Source organism: Hemibagrus wyckioides, linkage group LG19 (genome assembly GCF_019097595.1).
Source record: "Hemibagrus wyckioides isolate EC202008001 linkage group LG19, SWU_Hwy_1.0, whole genome shotgun sequence".
Taxonomy (NCBI): Eukaryota; Metazoa; Chordata; class Actinopteri; order Siluriformes; family Bagridae; genus Hemibagrus; species Hemibagrus wyckioides.
Window position 1 is genome coordinate 5,510,001 of NC_080728.1, and position 22,507 is coordinate 5,532,507.

General features: G+C 41.3%; 2 protein-coding genes across 10 annotated transcripts in view; one reads left to right on the forward strand and one right to left on the reverse strand.

The window, feature by feature from the left end:
- Positions 1-17,707, forward strand: part of eps8a (epidermal growth factor receptor pathway substrate 8a) — a 66,021-nt gene extending 48,314 nt beyond the window's left edge. For 3 of the 6 annotated variants that reach the window (XM_058417707.1, XM_058417708.1, XM_058417709.1), the window contains exons 4-21: positions 343-413; positions 494-655; positions 2,708-2,857; positions 4,025-4,107; positions 4,608-4,744; positions 4,854-4,927; positions 6,631-6,757; positions 6,963-7,051; positions 7,283-7,357; positions 7,654-7,802; positions 8,624-8,768; positions 9,197-9,333; positions 10,403-10,529; positions 10,899-11,039; positions 12,914-13,154; positions 13,781-13,964; positions 15,055-15,187; positions 16,014-17,707. In XM_058417707.1, coding sequence (XP_058273690.1) covers positions 343-413; positions 494-655; positions 2,708-2,857; positions 4,025-4,107; positions 4,608-4,744; positions 4,854-4,927; positions 6,631-6,757; positions 6,963-7,051; positions 7,283-7,357; positions 7,654-7,802; positions 8,624-8,768; positions 9,197-9,333; positions 10,403-10,529; positions 10,899-11,039; positions 12,914-13,154; positions 13,781-13,964; positions 15,055-15,187; positions 16,014-16,127 — 2,339 coding nt within the window. In that variant the 3' untranslated portion in view covers positions 16,128-17,707. The remainder of the gene's footprint in view (positions 1-342; positions 414-493; positions 656-2,707; positions 2,858-4,024; positions 4,108-4,607; positions 4,745-4,853; positions 4,928-6,630; positions 6,758-6,962; positions 7,052-7,282; positions 7,358-7,653; positions 7,803-8,623; positions 8,769-9,196; positions 9,334-10,402; positions 10,530-10,898; positions 11,040-12,913; positions 13,155-13,780; positions 13,965-15,054; positions 15,188-16,013) is intronic. The other 3 variants (XM_058417711.1, XM_058417710.1, XM_058417712.1) reach the window with 3 other exon arrangements.
- A 1,088-nt stretch (positions 17,708-18,795) lies between these two features.
- ptpro (protein tyrosine phosphatase receptor type O) overlaps positions 18,796-22,507 on the reverse strand; it is a 67,669-nt gene continuing 63,957 nt past the window's right edge. For 3 of the 4 annotated variants that reach the window (XM_058417706.1, XM_058417705.1, XM_058417703.1), the window contains 3 exons: positions 22,221-22,356; positions 21,885-21,999; positions 18,797-20,601 (listed from right to left, as the gene is read on the reverse strand). In XM_058417706.1, coding sequence (XP_058273689.1) covers positions 21,895-21,999; positions 22,221-22,356 — 241 coding nt within the window. In that variant the 3' untranslated portion in view covers positions 18,797-20,601; positions 21,885-21,894. Of the gene's footprint in view, positions 20,602-21,884; positions 22,000-22,220; positions 22,357-22,507 lie in introns of all 4 variants that reach the window. The other variant, XM_058417704.1, reaches the window with a different exon arrangement.

Genomic DNA, 22,507 nt, shown 5'->3' on the forward strand with positions numbered 1-22,507 from the left:
GAGTGTTTCTAGCAGTAATGTACTGTCTTTGTGAACATTCCACATCATTACACGGAACTCTAAGCAGATAAAATGTATTTCTTGACTGAATGTTCATGTTGGATATTTGCTGTGGTATAAGAGGAAGTGGTGCTTTACTGGAGTTGATTGTTTTCCTGTAATAGCATGCCCCCAGTTGTGGTTTATTCCTTACTAAATGACTCTAGGCACTGTCTCCTGCATTTCTCAGTTAAAATGAATAATTTCCAGTGTTGTCTACTAAGACCTACTAGTTATTTCTCTAGACGTTTGATTCATCATGCTGTGTATTTTCTCTCACGCTGTGTCTCCTTGACTTCACAGAGCAGAGAAAGAGCTACAGTAAAAACAGCCTGAACAGCAGCATGACCGACACGTCGCAGTACCTCGTCGAGGTAAACACCAACCGATTATCACTCTTATTAATCTTTATTTTTTTGGTAATCCATTCTCAATTTTTTCAAAAAAATCCCAGCACCTGACCACGTTCATCATGGACCGTAAGGACGCCATGCTCACCATCGATGACGGAATCCGGAAGCTGCGTTTGCTGGACGCTAAAGGGAAGGTGTGGACGCAGGAGATGCTGCTGCAGGTGGACGATAAGGCAGTGAGCCTCATGGATGCAGACACCAAGGTGAGAACATGCTGACTTACAGTTCCTCTGGGTGATGGTAAACTCCGGCTAAACACGATCCTGGGTTTATGTTGTTGGAGGTTTCACACGGCTCATACTTTACCCGGGGTTAACAATTCATCCTGACTAATCCAGGTTTGATGACCGCTTTAAATCTCACACTTTCATGTCAGTGAGGTAAAAAGTTTTTAGGAGGTATTATCTTTCACAGTTTTATCATCTTTTTTTTAAGATCGTTCTGCTTACTTTTCAGCGTGCAAATTCTATTGATGTTCAGTGTTATGCGCCTGAGTTCTTTCGTTCTTCCTGGCTTTCACGTGACATGAGTCACAAGGGGATCTAGTAACACTCTAACACTCCGCTTCTGTGTAATGTTAAAAGCATGGTTTTGAATGACCAGAACCCGGGTGCGGGTGCAGGGTGAAAAGCCTTTTCGAGCCTTTTAAAGGTGTTTAAGAGACTTTACATATCTGTAGAAAATGAAATTCTTATGCTACAGCTCTTCTGTAGAGCTTGTAGAGCTTGTGGGGCTGATGGTTAAGTGGTTAACCATCTGACCACATTCATCATGGACCGTAAGGATGCCATGCTCACCATCGATGACGGAATCTGGAAGCTGCGTTTGCTGGACGCTAAAGTTGGTTGGTAAAGCTGGTTTGTTGACCGGAATATCGGGGTTCAAGCCCCAGCACCGCCAAGCTGCCTCTGTTGGGCCCTTGAGCAAGGCCCTCAACCCATCCTGCTCCAGGGGCGTTGTATCATGACTGACCCTGCGCTCTGACCAAAACCGCTTAGAATGTGATATGAAAGAATTTCACTGTGCTGTAATGTATTCATGGCAAATAAAGGCAGCTTAAACTCTGTAGTACAAAAAGTAGCTAAAGTAAGCATGTGACTATTGTATGCAGCTCGAAAATGGCATAATGCAGTATATATAATTACATAGAATAAAATGTATGAAAATCTATTCATTTAAACATATTTCAGAGCTTTCCAAAGTGAAAGTTTGTTAGTTTGCACTTCGTTATGCTGATGCCGCAGCACAACTTGGAAAAATCTTGGGGGAAAAAAACCCAGACAGATGTCCAGAGCAAGCTGATAATTCTGTGTCTGCTCTCTGAATTTGATAAACATGTTAATGAGAGCTGCATGAATTATTTCTGAGTGATTAACAGAGAGGGATGGTGGAACAGATCATTCACGGCTCAGCGTCTTGTTCATGCTTGCTGAGATAAATGAATCAGTGACAGCAGTGTGGTCAGTCTGAGATCAGCAGAATGTTCATACACACACCCAGAACCAGCTGAAATACATTTCCACAACAGAAGAGCTACATATCAAGAAGAATCAAAGTCGAGAAAGGGAATTCTGTGTGTGTGTGTGTGTGTGTGCACTGACAGGTTGATTCGGATGTAGCCTGAGGTCCTGACTTGAAATTCCCAGTTGAATGACCGTTCTGTTGAGGTCAGATTCTGAGTGCAAAGTATTTCTTTGTATAAAGAAAAAGCTCTAACATAAGCAGAGCGTGGTTTAAGTAAGTAAGTTTAAGGAAGTGTCCGAAAAAGTGCTGCAGAGTAAAAATCAATTCAAAGATTAAGAAATTGAGTATATTAAATAAAGCAAGAGACAAAGGTCATTTGTCATTTTTAGGACAAAGACAATTTTGTCTCATTTTTATACAACTGAGCAATTGAGGGTTTGCTCAAGGGTGGACCTGGGATTCAAACACACAACCTTCCCCATCAGTAGTCCAATACTAAGCTACCGCATCATCTTTATACCTCCTCTGAGAGCAGGGAACAGTTCACAGTTCATAGTGCTGAGTAGAAGATCATAAGGTTCAAGGATGAAAAATGGGGCAAAGAAGATCAGAGATACAACAGAACCATGTAGAGCCTTCCAGATCAACAACACCTTTAAATCAGTTGTGTATTTAACTGGTAGTCAGTGCAGGGTGGACAGAGGGCAGGACCAGGGAGATGTGCTACAGTTGTCTCGGTTTTAGAGAAATATGTTGAGTTAATGGATTGTGTGTTTTTTATTTCTGTTTAGAACGAGCTGGAGCACTTTCCTCTGGCCACGGTGCAGCACTGCCAGGCCATCATGAACTCCTGCAACTACGACTCCATCCTGGCTCTGGTGTGTAAGGAGTCTGGACAGGGCAAACCAGACCTGCATCTCTTCCAGTGTGATGATATCAAGGTGAGAAGCACACAAAACATCTCCCAAACTACACATTTCTAATCTCTTTTAGTGTATTGGATGATATTTCTTTTATCTAGAACCATCTTTCATTTCACTCCCTGAAGACTGCTGTACTGGTTAACCACACACACACACACACACACACACACACACACACACACATGTAAAGAGACTGTGGGCTGTATATTTGTCTGTTTTGTGAGTTGTTTCATGTTATTTCTGTTGTAAGACATCACCCTGCCGCTCTGATGTGGGTGGATCTGATCACACAGCGGTATTTTTCAACCTATTTCAGTCTGAAGACGCACGTGCGTCGCCGGCAGCGTTTTCCTGACGTCTAGCACCACATTAAACCTCCTGTCATATTTCTCATGACTCTGCCTTGTGGATGTTTACTATTTATATCAACATATTTATCTTCAACATAAATAGGCTACTTTACCCTTCCCAAAAAAGATGCATTAATAATTATTAGAATTATATTTATGAGGGTGAGACAAGATTCAAGATTGTATTTCTGTCTAGTTATATATTATACATCTCACAGTGAAACGAAAACCTACCCTCACTCCTCCTTACACTGTGCTTTATAAAGAAGTGAATGAAAAATAAGAGTAAATAGAGATGACTGAAATCAGAATAATGTGGAAAAAAGATTTTTTGATGTGAAAAATCAAGTCAGATAAAAAGCGTAAAAAATTCTAAATGGAAAAATCAGTGTTTAAACCCTAAAACTTGACGTTTGTGACATGTATTTGCTGTAAATAATGGAACATAAGAAATTAAAAGCTGCATTATAATCACATAAAGTGAGTGTAGATGATTTGATTAGAAATAATCACACTGATCGATCAGTAATACGAAAAAAATTATACAATACACTGATCTTGTGGTCATGAGCCTTGTGAATCTTTCCACATGTTTCTTATTGCCATTATTATTATTATTATTATTATTATCAATCAATCAATTATATATATTTTTTTATTTATTAATTTATTAAAATTATTATTTCAGCTACTTATTAATTTCAAAAATACTTCTTCCAAAGGATTGCTCATTAAACAGGGGCCGTATTTTCACCTTCATCACACAACTGCCGAGTCTTCCTCAGTCTCACATCTTATTCATCATCATCTCATTTTTTGACATCTTTCCCCTCAGGCAAATTTGATCCAAGCAGATGTTGAGAGTGCCATCAATGACCACAAGGGCGGGAAGGCCAAAAAGCGGCCAGAGGTTCTCAAGTAAGGCTGATTTCACATTACTTCTGTTATATCCCACATTATTTGCGCAGCATGATATTAAAGTGTATCTGTAGCATCCTGCTGTATTCCCAGACAAGGAATCACAACCTTTTGCATTCCCAGTGTTGCTAAAATTTGCGATCTAGTAGTATAATTTCTCTACAACAAGCTATTCTGGAGTAAATACAGCCACATTTAATCCAGTCTGCTTAGAGGAAAGAAAATCAATACGTCTTTCACATTTTACATAATGTTCTGTCTCTAAAGCACTTCAGCTTCAAACACTCATATAGTTTATAAATTTAGTGCTTGTCTTAATAGCTGCGCTGTGCTACATTCTCACAAGCATGCCCTGATTATGCTGAAATGTGTTTATTCCCTAATTACAGCTTGCTAACAAGTGTATACCTTTCTGTTAACTTAATGTGATCATAACATGACATAATAATGTCTTAAAATGTCCATCAAGGTCAGACACTATATCTCTATGTCTCTATTAGAATGATCCGGAAGAGTGATGGGACTATTCCACCTCCTCCCGGTGGCCCCGCCCCTGTTCCTCCAGCAGCCACCAGTCAAGGGGCTATGACCAACAGAGTAGCAGCTTGGTCACACATGGCCAGTGATCATCAGGACTGTGAGTTCAACAGACACGCAAATATTAGATAGAGAATTCAGTGACCAAGCTATCACTTATTCACATCCTGTGTGTGTGTGTGTGTGTGTGTGTGTGTGTGTGTGTTCAGATGATATCCAAAGGCCATACGGTGAACAGGATGAATCTCAGGAGATGACTGCAGTGCGAATAGACAGAGACGTGGTAAATATCATCAGATACAGAGATGCTTAGAACCTTTTCTTTTCTTCACATTAATGGATATCTTTTTCTTGTACAGCTATAGTAATTTAGTTCTATTCAATTCAATTCAATTTTATTTGTATAGCACTTTTAACAATAGACACTGTCTCAAAGCAGCTTTACAGAACATAAGAAACAAAAGTTAGACGTTAGACAAAATCATCCCTAGTGAGCGAGCCTGAGGCGACTGTGGCGAGGAAAAACTCCCTTAGATGGTATGAGGAAGAAACCTTGAGAGGAACCGGACTGAAAAAGGAACCTCATACTCATTTGGGTGACACCGGAGAGTGTGATTATAAATTATTATAAACACTGGAGAGTGTGATTATAAATTATTATAAACACTGGAGAGTGTGATTATAAATGATCATAAACACCAGAGAGTGATTATAAATTATTATAAACACCAGAGAGTGTGATTATAAATTATTATAAACACCAGAGTGTGATTATAAATTATTATAAACACTGGAGAGTGTGATTATAAATGATCATAAACACCAGTGTGATTATAAATTATTATAAACACTGGAGAGTGTGATTATAAATTATTATAAACACTGGAGAGTGTGATAATGAACAATGTCCTTTCCACACTCGTACAGTCAGTTGTGAGATGCAGATACACCATGTGTAGAATGTTAGTGTGTGTATTAATTAGGAGGTTGTTGAAGTCCACACAGGGCTGGCAGTGTTGCTTTAAATACTCAAATCCTCACGAAGCAGAATCCAGCTGGAGCTGGTCCATCTCTGGATGCCTCAGGATCCTCACACGGTTGGTCTCTGTCTACTGGAGCTGGCACAATCTCCAGATGCCTCAGGATGAGTGGAAAAAGGCAAACAAGTGGAAAGGAATTAGCATAGCTGCTGTTCATGTTATTCAGCAGATGATAATGTGCATTTGATCAGATGTACTGGAGTACAAGGTTATGGGATGTATTATGTGTATGCCTGGCTAAAGAGATATGTCTTTAATCTACGCTTAAACTGGGATTTAGTGTCCTTAGTATTGTACCTTCCACCTTTAATCTGGAGTCAGAGCTGTACAATTTGTGGCATTATTACTACTTCTCAGCATTCAGTAATCTATGTGTATATATTTTTATTAATGTATTTTTTTTCATTTATTTTTTTTAAGTTTTTTCTAGCTCTTTCTTTCTTTTACTAGTCCATGATGGTGAAAGTGTAGTTATTTGTTATAACAGAGAGTACAGTCTATCTGTGGAGTGCAGGAAAAGCATTTGCAGCCTTTCTACATTAATCCTTAATAAATAAAGTAATAAATATCCAGGGATTAGTGAAGACAGCTCTAGCGTGTTGCTTTAGAATTAAGGAATCTGCTTTTATTCACATAATTGACTGCTCCGGCTTTCCCATCTTCATAGCCCAGCTAAATTGAATCATGTGCCGATGCGTGTAGCTGTAATTAGTTTTCGAGGCCCAGCGCAAGATCTGTCCACGCCACTGTCCTGCAAGATGGACATGATCACAGGCTGTTTTAGAAGAATTGAAGATCTGGGGATCGTGCATCTGCAATGTGAATGGAGCTATAGAGCTATAGAAATCTATTTTCAAGGGATTTTATTTTAGTAATTGAATCAGCAACTTGATCATCAAGATTTATTTATTTATTTGTTTGTTTGTTTGAAATTTTTTTTTTGTAGCAAATCCTGAACCATATTCTGGACGATATCGAGCACTTTGTCACCAAACTTCAGAAAGCAGCAGAGGCTTTTAACGAACTTTCCAAGAGGAAGAAATCAAAAAAGAGTAAAAAGAAGGGACCAGGAGGTAGGTATTAATTTATTCAGATTTTTTTCCCCCTTTGTTTGTTCTGTATTATTACTGTAGAATTACTGTGTAACTCGGCATTTTATTAAGGAAAGACATCGAATTGAATTAGATTTGATTTGGAATGAGTTAGTATAAGTAGACTCGTATAAGATGTCTAGATTTGCGACTCTGGTGATTATTATTTGTGACTCGTATCTTTCAGAGGGAGTGCTGACTCTCAGAGCAAAGCCACCAGGACAGGACGAGTTTGTCGACTGCTTTCAGAAATTTAAGCACGCCTTCAACTTGCTGGTGAGCGTCTTATTCATCAGATCGCTCAGACAGATGCCCAAATACACATAAATAACTAGAACCAGATTCTCAGATTAAGTTTCTTTTCTTCTTGTTATTATACATTGTTTAGAAATGTCCTGTACCCTGTTCTCCTCACTGTGTGTGTGTTATTTTGGGGATTAGTCAGCACTGGATAATGGTAGGGAATCGAATTATATTTGAGCTGATAAAGTTGTTTTTCCACACCAGGCAAAGTTGAAAAGCCACATTCAGAACCCAAGCGCGGAGGATCTGGTTCATTTCCTGTTTAATCCACTCAAAATGGTAAGCTGGACATTTGCCAGGAAGTGACTCCATCACAGCAGGGTCAGTTTAGGGCTGAATTAGCAGCATGCGAGCCTGCACTGGACTCAACACTCATACTGGGAGACGGAAGTGGGGGTGGGGGGAGCAAAGTGTTCCTGATCTAATAATGAACTCGATTAAGCATAAACCTTTTCTGTGAATTGTTCAGATAGCGAGTAGAGGAAGTGAAAGGTGACACATTCTTGCATGAATAAAAGGACGAGTGTTTGTCGTGAGGATGCTGTGTGTCTCAGTGTGAATGTCACCTGTATCAGGTGGTTCATACATCAGGAGGAGTTGACCTGGCTAAAAGCGTAGTGGTTCCCCTCCTCACCAGAGACGCTATCGAGTTCCTGCACTCTGCTGGCACTGCTGAAGAGCGCCACCTGTGGGTCACGCTAGGAGATGGCTGGACTAAATGCAGGTAATGACACAATCCTCAAACAACACTGTCTTGTCTTTCCTTTCTTTATATTATATAAGAGTAATTCTCAACTTTTTACAATCTGCCGTAATCTGTCTGGTCCTCACTATCTATATATCAGTACATATAATTTTAATGTGTATAGTGTAGTATCCCTGTAGTTTACACTACACACATTTATACACTAATTTCATATATTTTCAGTTCAGTATTGGATTTGATATACTGCCTGCTGTTCATATTACTATAACATCAACAAAGCTGTTTGTTCTACTGACCTTTAATGAATTTTCTGCCATCAAGTCACTAAATCCTGGACTTTTACATGTTTCATTTTAACTCATCAATGTTAAGCCTCAATAAGGTTGAACAGTAAAGTGTTTACACACATTATAACTACCATATAATCTGAATTATCACTCTAAATTTCCGTTATTTCATTCAGTACGTTTACATGCAGCTGAATAAAACTGTTACTAATCTTAATGGAATTGAAAAGCCGTAAAGTAAACCTCTTAATTGAAGAGAGTAAGCTCTATTGAAGGAGGTGGTGTAGATCTGAATTAATCCAGTAAATCTGAATAAATGAGCCATGTGAACTCGAATCAGATTTGGGATTCAGCACATGAGCAGTTGTACGTCTTTAACATGCCCTCAGTCAGCCAGGAACAGGAATCTGTGTCACGCAGATCTCACACACACTGGATTGTTGAAGACTGGGGAAAAAATCCAGTCAATTTCTCTAGATTTTTAATGAGGTCCCAGACTTTTGGACCAATCTGTCTTTCCAAACACTGACATTTTGCGTCACGGGTCTCTAGGCTGGAGTGGCCTAAGGATCATTACTTCCCCCCTCACACCCTGCGGTTCCGGGACGGCTGGGAGCCTCCGCTGCTGGTGAGCCGAGAGCAGGGCCTGACTCAGCTGGCTGAGAGCCTGGCTCATGCTGACCTCCACAGACCAGAGGTAGGAGGCACCATGTACAAGGTCACTGTCCTCAGTAACAGAGCTGTGGAATTTAGTGCATGTGAGGACAGCTATTAGAAAAGCTTTCTGGAAATGAGCTTATATAGAACAATTGCAACTGATTTAAAAGACATTTTCACGCACTGACCTCTGATTTAATTCAGTAATAGTCTAATGGGAAGCTAATTTACTGCCTTAGTATGTTTTCTTGTCCATTCCAAATGCTATTATTAAAATGATGAACAAACATGTTAAGACTCTTTAAAATATTATTAAAATGGTGTGATGCTGGTGAATGAAGACGCTGTAGAATCCCACCTGTATATTTGCTTTAAAGGAATGTTTTAATAGAAAGTATTAGTGAAGGGTTCATGTTAATGACCTGACTTATGTTGTTTCTGTGTGTTTTTTATTTTGTTCTCCGCCAGCAGCAGGTCAAAGTGCCGGAGTTCTCCTCGGCAGACGGGTACGGCTTTACCAGCACCGCCTATGAACACATGTACCTCCCGGATACACAGGCGGCGGTGGCTGCTTTTAAACAGGCTTTCAGCCAGCACGTAGATAGGTAACGGTCATGTGACTGCCAGCAGGCTCTGGAGAACTGTCTTACTGTGCACTGCTTCTCTATCGGGGTTCTGGTTCCTCTCTCCTCAGCACATTTCACTTTTCTTTTGGGCGTCTGGTTTCTCTCTAAGCTTCGTATCATATCACTGGGAGTATTTTGAATGTTCAATTCCACTTTACCCCTATCTCTCTCTATTTCTTTTCACTGACTGATTGCTGTTTACAAATTAGATCTATGATCCTAATGTGATCCCAAACTCTGCTTTCTATTTTGAACTACTCAATCCCAAACTTTTAGACACTTCTCCATGGCTGTGGCAGTCAGTAACGTAGATGTTTGTCATATTCATTTGTATTACATCAACAGTTTAAAGCCGCTGTAAGCGATGTTAATTTTTCTTATGAACATCTGTCAGACTTGGCTATTAAGGGAACCCAGCTTCCTGCCCATTCAGTCCACTCCATCCATCCAATTTCTCAGAATTTCCCAAAACATGCCCTCAGACGGCAACTTTTATATAGGCATCAGAGTCTTTCCTCTCGTTCTTCCCTTTTCCAGTCGCTGTCCCTCTCAGCAGTGATGAAGAAAGAGCTTTTTGGTTAAATATCTACACCATTCCTGTGTCAAGAACTCCTTTTAACTGAAATAGAGCTAGTTCTGTGCTTCCTGTTTATTTATGTACCTGAATCTACATATCTGACTGATACAGATGGAGGACCGCCTCGTTGTAGAGAAGTATTCTGACTGGTTAAATAACTAGCAGTTCATTACAGAGCCTTGGGAAGTCTCAGAGATTTTAGTTATGGCTATCAGCAAGTGCTTGTAGTGACTTTAAATGTTTATGCAGCACATACTTTTGTGTATAGCTTCATGCCAGTCCTTTACTTTTTTTGTCAAGAAGTTAAAATAGCTAATATGTTTTATGCCCTGAAGATCAGTGTGTCAGTCATAAATCATGCATCTTTCATTTTAGACTATTTTATGGTAAAATATTTCCACGCTCCACCTCATGCCATTGCTCTTTGTGTGTAATGTATTGTAATTCATTCTAATTCATTTTATAATTCAGAAATTCTGAAGCCTATGGAAAGCCAAGAAGCCAAGATGGCCAGCCAAGAAGTTTTGCCAAATCAAAATATGACTTTGTGGCCAGGAATAACACAGAGCTGTCTGTGGTGAAGGACGAGCTGGTAGAGGTACACCCTCATCTCTCGTGTGTTTTTCCAAAATATTATTTATTTATTTTTTTTTTAAAGGAAAAATTTTAGGCGGGAAAAAAAAAAAATCACATAATACTTCTCTTGATAGTGCACACTGCATCATGATCCCAGCAATAAGTCTAACATGTAAACAGGACAAAATAGTGGTCAGTTGCTCACATCTGTGTTTACGGAACAAGTCTCCTGTGAGTGCGTGAACAACAAAACATGTGAGCATCAAGTCTGAGAAATGTGGCTCTGAAGAGAGCAAACAGGAAATAGTGCTTATTAGCTTACTGAGCTCTGTATGGAACTGCCCTCTGTGGCAAGAGAAGGTTCTCAGTTGCCTAAATGTGCTTTTGATAGGTTCTGGATGACAGGAAACAGTGGTGGAAGGTTCGAAACGGAACTGGACTTACAGGATACGTGCCAAACAACATCCTCGAGATCACCAAGGCTGTGGATGTGAACGGACGGGGCGAGCCAATTTACAGCCATACCATTCAGGTGAGTTTGATCAAATGACTGAATGATATGATATGATATGATATGATATGATATGATATGATATGATATATGATATGATATGATATGATATATGATATGATATGATATGATATGATATGATATGATATGATATGATATGATATGATATGATATATGATATGATATGATATGATATGATATGATATGATATGATATGATATGATATGATATGATATGATATGATATGATATGATATGATATGATATGATATGATATGATATGATACGATACGATACGATACGATACGATACGATACGATACGATACTGAATGGAGCAAAACTGACCTTGATGTGTGTGTTTTGGGGAATATTCCCTCGCTCCCATCAATCACAGTGACTAGCCAATCATGCTCATGTATGTGGAAAAGGGCAGATTAGGCTTTCCCCTGTATGTGATGATCCACCCTGTGACGCAGTATGAAAAGATGAGGGAGGAAGGAAGCATGTGAGAGCCTCATCACTGGTAGCTCAGTGCTGGATGATAAACAGCTGGCTAAATCAGGATGAAAGGATGAAAATGTTTTGCTAACCCCCTCCCCTCCTTAACCACAGCCCTGAATGTTAGCTGGATAACATTTAATATAATATAAAAACCTCACTGTTTTGTTCTACTCACTTAGGGGGATGGTTGAGTTTCCATAGAGGATAAGGCTAGAGGCTATAAAGCGGTTTGGTCACAGCTGAATAGGACTGAGGAAATTGATGCACACTGTTTTTCGACTCTGTATCTGTTCTCGTTCTTGTCTATGTTTAATCAGCAGTCCAGCCATGATGACTATAAAGCAAAATATTCTCAAATTAATTAGTTATATCACATCACCAGTAGGTGGAGCACTTTATACACTTGTTTAAAACAAAAGTTTTCTGAAAGACCCCCTTCTGTCTTTATCAAAATAAATAAAAAGACCTAAAACCAGTGATGATTTCCCAGTGACCGTCGCCAGCACAAACGATGGGTCATTAGTGGCCTTTTATTTGAAACATGGACACTTGTACATGATGTGTTTATTTATTCAGCAACACTACTATCAGCACTGGGCAGAGTAGCTTTGTGTCTGTCTTTACCTCTGCTTTTTGTATCACATTTTTTAAAAATTCACCTTTTCTTCACACATGTATTCATCTAAAAGCTAATGATGCCAAAGAAGGAGTTTGAGCTGTTTAAGGTAGGGCAGAATGATTGTGTGTGTGTGTGTGTGTGTGTGTCCAGCGTGTAAATACTCTCCCCTTTACACTAATTTCACAATTCAGTTGTAGATTAGTAGATTTCCTTATTCAGCTTATGCTTCCAGTTACTATGCTTGAAGATTCTTACCCTAGAGCTAGCAAGAAACAGTGAGTTTAGCTAAATATCGAAATATATTTCCCAAGTCTTTGTATTCTTGTAATCAACAGGAAGTGTTCTGTCCCTCATTTAGGTATAAAAAGACCTTTTTATGTTAGCTTTAGTGTGTATTGATGCTGAAGATCCAGAAGCCCTGCCTCTGTTCCCCTGAGCGGTAGAAAGAGTGTGTGCTTGCTGTTAGTTTGCAGTGAGAGTGCTGCAGTGAGTTTGCTGTGTTTGTCTAAAATCAGTCACAGCCTTCATCTTTTTATTTATTTTTCCCTCCGCAAGCAATTGCTGGGTGAATTAAACGAGGTAATGACATTACGAGTGCACAAATGGACCACACAGGTGGTTTGTATGCTACACATGATGTGATGTTTGGATAGAACGATCATTTCTACACTCGATATCTCCTTCCTGTTTGATTTTCCAAAAGAAAATAACCGAAGTAAAGACGTTCAGCATTAACGTGTTAAATCAGTCTGATTTTCTTTCCATCGTTATCCAGAAGCAGAGGACAGACTACGTGCCCAAACCCGGAATAATGACCTCCATCCCTCCAGCTCCGACTCCCCCTCCTCCAGCTCCTGCACTCCCCACCTACTCCCTGCCTCCCAGCGCACCTGCTCCCATAGAGCATCACGGAAACTCGCCGTCCAACGTCAGCCGCCAGAGCAGCAGCACCTCCAGTGACAACGGCAGCATCACTATGAGGGAGCAGAAAGAGCACAGTGTGACCCCTGCTAATCGTACGCATGCTGATTAATCCCTAAACTGTGATCCGAATAATGAGTGACACATTAAGCATGGAGCTCTGGAGACGAGGCCACATGCCTCCTTAGAGGAAAGAGTCACTGCAAATCAATACAAAGTCATGAAGACCTGTAGGAGATTTTTGAATGATGTGCTAGATTTCCATAACCATCATCAAAACACCAAATGAGCGAATGGTTTTTAGCAGAATGATGTTCATCACTCTAGAGACCTGCAGCTTTACTTAGGCTCTTCTGGTGGCCTTGCTCCAACACTTTATATTGTTTTTTTCCCCTTTAATTTGTCACTCATCTGTATATCACACTCTTCCTTTTATAACATTGTCTGACTCTTTCTGTATTAATCTGGCAGAATGTATTTATTCTTTTATTTAATACCATTTATTATATGCTACTAGATGAAAATATATTGCATGTACTCGACTGGTTATAAATTTAAACCCCTATTCTCATCCCTTTTACCCTCGTGATGGTGAAATGACCCCATTATTAAGCCCTAAGTCCAGTTTTCTTGATTTACTAACACAAGCTGTTTCAAATGAATCAAGCTAGAAAGCTGTTCCTTTTCCATATTAAAGCTAGCTTTTATTGTGACCCGCCAGGCCGCAAGTCCAACATGGAGGAGGTCCAGGACGAGCTGGTGCACAGGCTCACCCTCGGTCGCAGTGCTCAGAAGAAGTTCCAGGCTCCTCCACGCAGCTCCACTCTGCCCACCGCTAACATCAGCTACGACTCCACACCAGAGGAGGTCAAAACCTGGCTCGAGGTTAAAGGCTTCAGTGCTGTGTAAGTGTGGCTGAGGACACAAGCAGAAGGTCGTACTGAAACACTCTCCTGTTTCTCTGTGTGTTCATTAACTTTCACACTAAGTGCGATATTCAGCAGTTAGTTCCGGGTCACTAATCTGACCAGACCAGCAGTCCTTCCAGGAGTGCTTATGTTTAGTGTAACTGCACTGGGAAGTGGTCTGGCTTAATCTTTCCATGTTTACCCCATAAAATTCACTTCTAACTACAGTCCTTCAACAACTGCTTGATTTCTCCTTCAACAAAAGAGACAGTGATTTCACCAGATCCTCATCGTCCCTCATTTGAACACATGAACGGTGCTCTGATATGTACGGTTATGTTATAGCATTATGACTTTATTCACAAAATATTGTGACTTTTTATAATCAAAACATCGTATTCTTGAAAACTTTGGAGAACCCTGGTGTGTGAGGGACAGGCGGAAAGTTAGCTGAGGTCCAGCTCATGTTTATTCACATTATATTCACTGCCACAAAAACAAATCTAAGGCAGTTCAGCAGCTTTTGTGCAAGTGTGTAAAAGGACTGAGGGCATGAAGCCTTTATTAACACCACACATACATTACAGCACAGTGGAATTCTTTTCTTCACATATCCCAGATGAGGAAGGTGGGGTCAGAGCACAGGGGCAGCTATGATACAGCAGGGAGGGTTAAGGGCCTTGCTCAATTGCCCTTGGTGGTGCTGGGGCTTGAACCCCGATCCTCCGGTCAACAACCCAGAGCCTTAACCACTTGTTCCAGCACTGCCATAAATGTATGTGTGTTACTGAAAGCAGAAGGAGACCTAGATATGTAAACATGCAGTTAAAAAATCACACACTACCTGCTGGTTCGACTCGAACCCTCTCCGCCCACAGCTGGCGCTCGGCCACGCCCCCATCACCACAAACCTGTCTGCTTATTTTTTAAACAACGTCCATAAAACACCCTCATGGCACTGTCCATTCTGAACACACACTGAAACATGACCATCACACTGTTGCATTCCCTACTCACCTTCCCTTTAGTTATTACTCACAGAGGCTGGAGACTGATGTGTACTGGTGTGTGTTGTGTGTGTGTACAGGACCGTCAACAGTCTGGGTGTGTTGACTGGAGCTCAGCTCTTCTCCCTCAACAAAGACGAGCTGAAGACCGTGTGTCCAGATGACGGCGCTCGAGTCTACAGCCAGGTCACCGTACAGAAGGGTGCCCTCGAGGTGGGTCAGAGATTGCACCTTCTCAGTCCTCTCTTACGTCCTTCTGTCCAGCTTATTCGTTTTGTTCAGTATGGACACTTTTATTCTTTGCCATGTCTCTGGGTTAAAAGTAAGTGCTTTGAGATGGGTTCACGCTTGAACTTGTTTTAAGATTCTTTTAAATCGCCCGACGCCGGCAAGGTTGCCTCTGGTCTCTGTCGTGTTCTTCCTGCCTGCAGGTCTTCTTCTGAACTCTCCTATGATCTACTGATAAAGGTCTCAGGCTTTCGAAGGTATTTAATATGACTTAGACCGGTTGCTCTTCTCTGTTGGTGAGGTTCAGTGTAACACAACAATCTGATGCAGCCTTTATAACTACTATGTAGTAGTTATGGCATGTTCCGTAACTCCAGAAGTTCTTTCAGTAGACCTGACTAACAGAGATGGAGTAGACTCGTCTGAGATGGTCAGCTCCACCCTGCAGACATGTCCACCCAAGCAGCTGCTGCTTTTTTTCTTTCTTTTTTTTTGTAGCTTTGGAGCAGTAATCAATGCAGACGCTCCAGACACATGTCTGTGGTATTGGATGACCATCACACTGACCTTAGACATGTGTTTCTATACATTCCCCCTGCTAATAAGACTGTGAATACGCTTCTAGGATCTGCCTCAATTTCAGCTTGTACACTTTCTCCTCAGTGCTTCCTCCTCATGTCATGCAGTCATATAGAATTTATTATTTGGAACTTGTCTACTTTCACAGGACTAATTTACTCTCTCTCTCTCTCTCTCTCTCTCTCTCTCTCTCTCTCTCTCTCTCTCTCTGTGTGTGTGTTTGTGTGTGTAGAGGAGCTCAGGCTCTGAGCTTCAGGAGATCATGAGGAGGAGACAGGAGAAACTAGCAGCAACAACAGCCAGCGACTCAGGAGTGGAGTCCTTTGATGAGGGGAGCAGCCACTGAACCCCTCGTCCCTCCCTTCTCCTCCTCCTCCTCCTCCTCCTCCTCCTATCTTGCACTTTTTCATCTTTTTCACATTGTCGTTTTTCAGGACGCGGTGGAGTTTGCAGCCATCATGCGCCGTCGCCAGGAGCTCCTGGACCCGCCTGACCAAGGAACCGGCTCGGACGCGGATTAAAGCGGGCGGGGCAGACCGCAAACTCGCCGTGCATGACGGAAGAAAGACGTAGGACTTTGTAATATACTCGCTAGACCAAAATAAAGTAACACAATGAAGATGATTGTAGGTGGAATATAAATAAAACGAGGCTGAAGAGCACGTAGAGTTAAAAACGTCTTCGGCCCTTAACGTTATAAATATTTAAAAGAAAATCTAATTATTATTTAAAAAAAATCTAAATAAGAATTTAAAGTCAGATCATGGTGTAGTACTGCTGTAATCTAGTCCGAGGGAAAGATTTACAGGATGTGTCGTAACGTGAGAGGTCGAAGACTGAAAGTGAGCAGGACATGGACGTGACGTCCAGCTGAGACAAAAGGACATGCTCAGGATGAACGAGGAAGGATTTTCGCTGGACTTTGATACGGACGTGGACTTTTTTTCTTTTCTTTTTTTTTATTAATTAAACGATCAGATTTAGACCTTCATTGAACGTGTTTGTATAGTGGGCTGTTGTAAAGCATCCGGAACTTTCCTCTACTATCACACACACACACTCACACACACACACACACACATGGTGGAATCGTTACGGAAAACTACAGAAATAGTCATGTGCAATGTGATGGAGGACAAGTGTACATTTATGTCTGTTGGAAAAAGAGGATATTTATGTGTTTGATAATTTTCTATTTAAACCTAATGCCAAATGAGTAACTTTATACACCACTCACCATCCAGGAGAAAGAGAAGAAGAAGAAGAAGAAGAAGCCGTGGCCACATTAGAACATGTTCCTGTCCTTCTGCCGTGTCCCGTCTCCCGTCTCATGCTGTAGATACGTTTTCAGGGATATTTTTTTGTACTAGAATCTACAACGCTGTCTGTTTAAGGTTACGGTTAAAACTCCTGCATGCAGAATCATTACTGTATTGAAGAAAACGCTTTTGGATACAGTGGCAATATTTGGACAGGATGGTTTTGTACTCATATTATTATTTTTCTTTTGCATACAATCATGATGTTTGATTTGCGAAATGTTTACTATTAACATTCAGTTTGTTTTCGATTTGATGGAGTCTGAATATCTCTCTGAACACTTGACGGTCAGAAGGACACTAAACGTGGTACAATGTTTTCTCTTTTACGGATTTCTTAGTGCCATGATCATATAGGAAGATGTTTAAAGAGCAGTAATAGTGAATAGTGAAAGCTTCTTTCATTAGCTCTGTTCTAAGCCATTTATTTACTCGATAGGTGATCCACACTTCCTCTACGCTACAATCATTTCACGGATGAAGGCCGGCCATTGTTTTGTTTTTTTTGTGTTTTTTTATGATTAATAACTAGCACTTAAATGGAAGGATCTTCATTAAGAAGAAATAAACTGATAAAGAGCTACAGAATAAAGAAATCTATATGAAATCTGCTTCGTCTTGCATGTGTTTGTGTGTTTCCTGCTCTTGCCTTTGTAGAGGAACAGCTTTAGCGGTAATATGGATGCGAGGGTGATGTGAGCCAGGGAATCAGGACCAGGAACAAGTGAAGCATCACTAGAGGGCAGGGTTTAGCTGTATGCCAGCAGGTACACCGTATCGCACATTAGAAACCATGGAGATGTGTTGGGACTGCAATTTTACACTCAGGAAAACATCATCAGATGAAAACGTCAACAAGATACACTTCATGTTAAAACCAGAATTCATTTCCTGCTAATAATTAAGAATTTGCACCATTTTTCATCATATAACACAGATATAAAAGGGAAATAATTTATAATCACACACACTGGTGGAGTCTCCAGGGTTTCTTCTTCATATAGTCTCAGGGAGATTTTCCTCACCACTGACTTACTTAGAGATAAAAAAGAGAGAAACTGATACACACCATTCAGGCATAACATTATGACCACCCACCTAATATTGTGTTGGTCCCTCTTTTGCTGCCCTGACCCGTCTTGCACTGTGTATTCTGACACCTTTCTGTCAGAACCAGCATTAACTTCTTCAGCAATTTGAGCAACAGTAGCTCGGATCACACGGGCCAGCCTTCACTCCCCACGTGCATCAATGAGCCTTGGTCGCCCATGACCCTGTCGCCAGTTCACCACTGTCCCTTCCTTGGACCACTTTTGATAGATACTGACCACTGCAGACCGGGAACACCCCACAAGAGCTGCAGTTTTGGAGATGCTCTGATCCAGTGGTCTAGCCATCACAATTTGGCCCTTCGTCAAACTCACTCAAATCCTTACGCTTGTCCATTTTTCCTGCTTCTAACATCAACTTTGAGGACAAAATGTTGACTTGCTGCCTGATATATCCCACCCACTAACAGGTGCCATGATCAGGAGATCATCAGTCTTATTCACGTCACCTCTCACTGCTCATAATGTTATGCCTGATCGGTGTGTAACTATAATGCTTCATGACCATGCCTATTGTTAAAGGTGAAGGTATTATTAAACCCTTAATGTGACCTGGTGTAAGGAACGCTCTTCCAGACGCACAGATTCAACACTTTTCTTTATTGTTTCGTTTCCAATAACCACACACATTTAAAACTGAGAGGATGGAGAGTGAACTCAGCTCAGGCTTAAAGTGATGCATTGCACAAAAATGGCACCAAAGACAAACCGGACACAGCTCGACATACACTACGTTAAAGAAAGAAAAGTGAAAAAAAATCCAAAAATGAAAAGATGTGGAACGTTCAGGAGCAGAGACACTGGCCCTTATAGTCGAAGGTCTTCTCTCATCAGTGTGTAGTTTTGTAGTGGACTGGATAATGGATCAGCATATACTATAATGAGGAGATTACTCGGTATAACAGGCAGTAGAAATAGAAGTAGATAAATATGAAGATCGTGGATTTGATCCATCTTTCCTCGATGAAGTAAGAGACGTCTTTAAGGCTTTGTACAGAAAAACAAGCCCAGGATCATTCACTTAGAATGACTTTATACTGTACCTTATTATGGGAGATATCTAAAGTATCTAATTTTTATTCTGTTGCTGTTAAGAACTTCAGTGTACACCACCAGTACCAGTACCACCAGTACCAGGTGAGCAGACATTCTGCAACACACACACACGGTAATGTGCAATACAGCTGCTGAAATCATGTGATATGAAACAGATACGGATTTTTCCACACGATCTGCCGATACAGACTGCGTTTTCCACGTGTAAGCGCAAACATGGGCCGCTACAGAGGAGCAGCTTCGTTGTAAAAAAGAAAAATGTTAAAAAATAAACATTACATCCTACATATCTCTACATGATACCGGATATGTTTCACACTCTGGTTTGGTTGGACCCATGTGAGCTGAACTCCAAGCAAATCTTTCTTTTTCTTTTTAAAGTCTTGGCATCAGCCAGGCCTCCTTATACAGGAAAAGGATGATGTGTACATTCCGGCTCCATGGCTGTGCAGTTCCACCACACACTGCACCACGCTCTCCTCCGCTCAGATACAGTTCTTCTACTGAGGAAGCGACGATATCCTTCAGCCAGCCCGAGGAGACGTGGTGAAGACAGACAAGGAGACGCAGTACAGTGACATGACTTGGATGTTTTTGCTATAGCGCGGCGTACACTTACAGATAATCAGTGCAAATTATACAGAACCAGACAGACGGATGCGTGTCGTCACCTCAGAAGGTCCTCGGGCTCTAGTAGTCGTACCAAAGAGTAGCTTATCGAGAGTAGTACAGCAGTAAGGAATGCTCACACACGCACACACACACACACACACACACACTTGTACTGAATGTCCCTTCCAGGGAGTGGCAGTGTGACAGTTAAAAAGTCTGATGCAGCTTCAGGAAACAAGGCGATGAATACTAACACTATGACGAGTCTGGATGTACGTGAACAAATGATGGCGTCCTCAGAGACATCCATGCCGAGCACGTGGACCTTCTCGCACCTCGCTGGGGTGATGGGGTTGGTGCTTGCAGACAATCCTGAGAATAAATCTAAATGCTAAAAGTGTTTTTGTTTTTTTTTTGTTGGTTTTTTTCCGTCCCATTTGGCCAGCGCTCAAATTTTCAACACACTCTCAGCACTGGATCTGGATCTGCTGCAGGGACTCTGCTGAAAGAAAGCAGCCTGGACACGCTGTTATTGTGGATTCCTTAAGGCATGTTTGTTTGTCCTATTGTGCCTTCACTGGTTGGGACAATAGAATGTAGAATAGCTTGGGTGAATCTTCAGCTCCTCTGCTGCAGTCTTTATTTGTTTTGGTGTTTATGTAGTAGGCCTTTATGCAGAGAATAAATGCCTGAAGCAAAGGAGAGTGCAGGGCGTCGTTAGAGCCTGTAAAACACCGAGCCACCTTTAAGGTTAGACCGTGAAAAGTCAACATGCAGCAAAGGAAAACGACTTTCACAAACATGACGCCTCTTTATGCGGCATTTATGACGTTTACACAGAAACCTGGTCTCTTTCCTGCTTTCACTGGGGTCCTAGCCTTCCTGCAGGGGTAAAGCTATTCACTATCTGTTGACTGACCAACACTAGATCGGTCAGATTACAGTGCAACACGATTTATTCAGGAATTTAGGAAACCTAAATGCAGCAAAACGTTCACTCTGGGAACTCGCTTGGGAAGATCGAATCCCACTTACGCTACAGCCATCCATGAGAAAGAGTCTAAGGTTGCATATGTTCTCTCTCCTGTCAATCAAAATCCTAGGTGAGCTAATGCATGTGGAAGAGGGCAGATGCATGAGTCTCTGAGAAAGCACTGTACGTGTGATGATGGAGAGCTGGATGGGAACTGTGCAAAACAATTGCTTCACTCATAATCTTTATTATTCATTTTCAACAGCTCTATTATCTACAAGCCCCACTGATGTGTACAGTTTCTGAACATTATGTCTGTATTCAAGTCAGCACACAAGGATTCTTCTTTTAAACTCCTAGTAGTGAAGACACGTACTGTATGTAAAGACTTTCTATGTAAGCTGTACTCATGTTCCACACACGTGAATGTCAGAGAGATCTGGCTGAGTGTGTGTCGTGATGATGCTACACGACGTGTCTCGTATCAGATCTACAGAAAATCAGAAAAATCCCAGGCTCCTCCACTTATTGTGTTTGCTTGGTTTTGTGTTTATTTCTGCCTTCACACAGTGGAGAACTCCTGGAGGGACCTGAAGCTGATCGAGTATTTGTTACGTGATGTATTTCATTTCATGACTGCTTCACAGAATCTGTAAAATTGCCTCTTACTGTAGGTCCTGCTGCAGTGTCACAACATTCACCTCCTTTCACTTTACCGTGAAGGGAAATAATAACTTTATGCACTACTAAGGCATCAGCTAAACTCCCATAAAGCTCTGATTCTGCCTACCTTTATTGTGAAGCATTTCCTATATTGTTTTTCCTGTTGCTATAACCAGAAAAGTTAACTTTGCCTACGTTTCGCCTCTTATCTCTGTTTGTGCTGCACATTTAGCTGATTTCCTGTCTCCCGTGGTTTGTTAAACCCTTGCCTGTCTTCATGTGTCCATGAAGTCATAGACTTGGACATGGCTCTTGGCTTCCCCGTGTCCCAGTGTAGTAACATTTCCCCCAGCCGTTCTAAACATTCTCACCTGGCTGCCATTAAGACTTGGTGACGTTCTCGTAGATGACGTCGCTGGTGAGACTCTGCTGTTTTTTCTTCTTCCACATGAGCAGGACACACTGATGAATGAAGACGTACTGTTCCTGTAGAGAAAGAGAGTTCACTTCTTCCACAGCTGTAATTACAATACGCTACGTACGCTGTAATTAGCAATAATACAGGCGGCTCCAGATGGGAGATGATATTGGTAAGAAACGTTAAATGCACTTGAGGAAATTAGGGGTAATGTAAAACAAATCTTGCTTTAGCAGCTATTACTCAGTGCGGCTGATTAAAGGGAGACAGAAAACACACACGGCTTTACCTCTGTCTGCACCATAGAGAGTCGATGGGAGCGCATCTCTGATACCATGCCCAGTATATCAGCGTATTCGTGCTCCCGGATATGCTGCATCAGCCTGTCCAGGGCAATAAACGTGCCTGTACGACCCACACCGGCACTGCAGGGTTACACACACACACACACACACAGTATGTCAGGATCACTCCACTCCTTTAACAGACCACAATGGATATGTATGTGCTTAAAGATCAGGGATTGTCAAGAAATCACTTGTAGTAATTTTGCAACATGAATCCGGAGCAGGCATA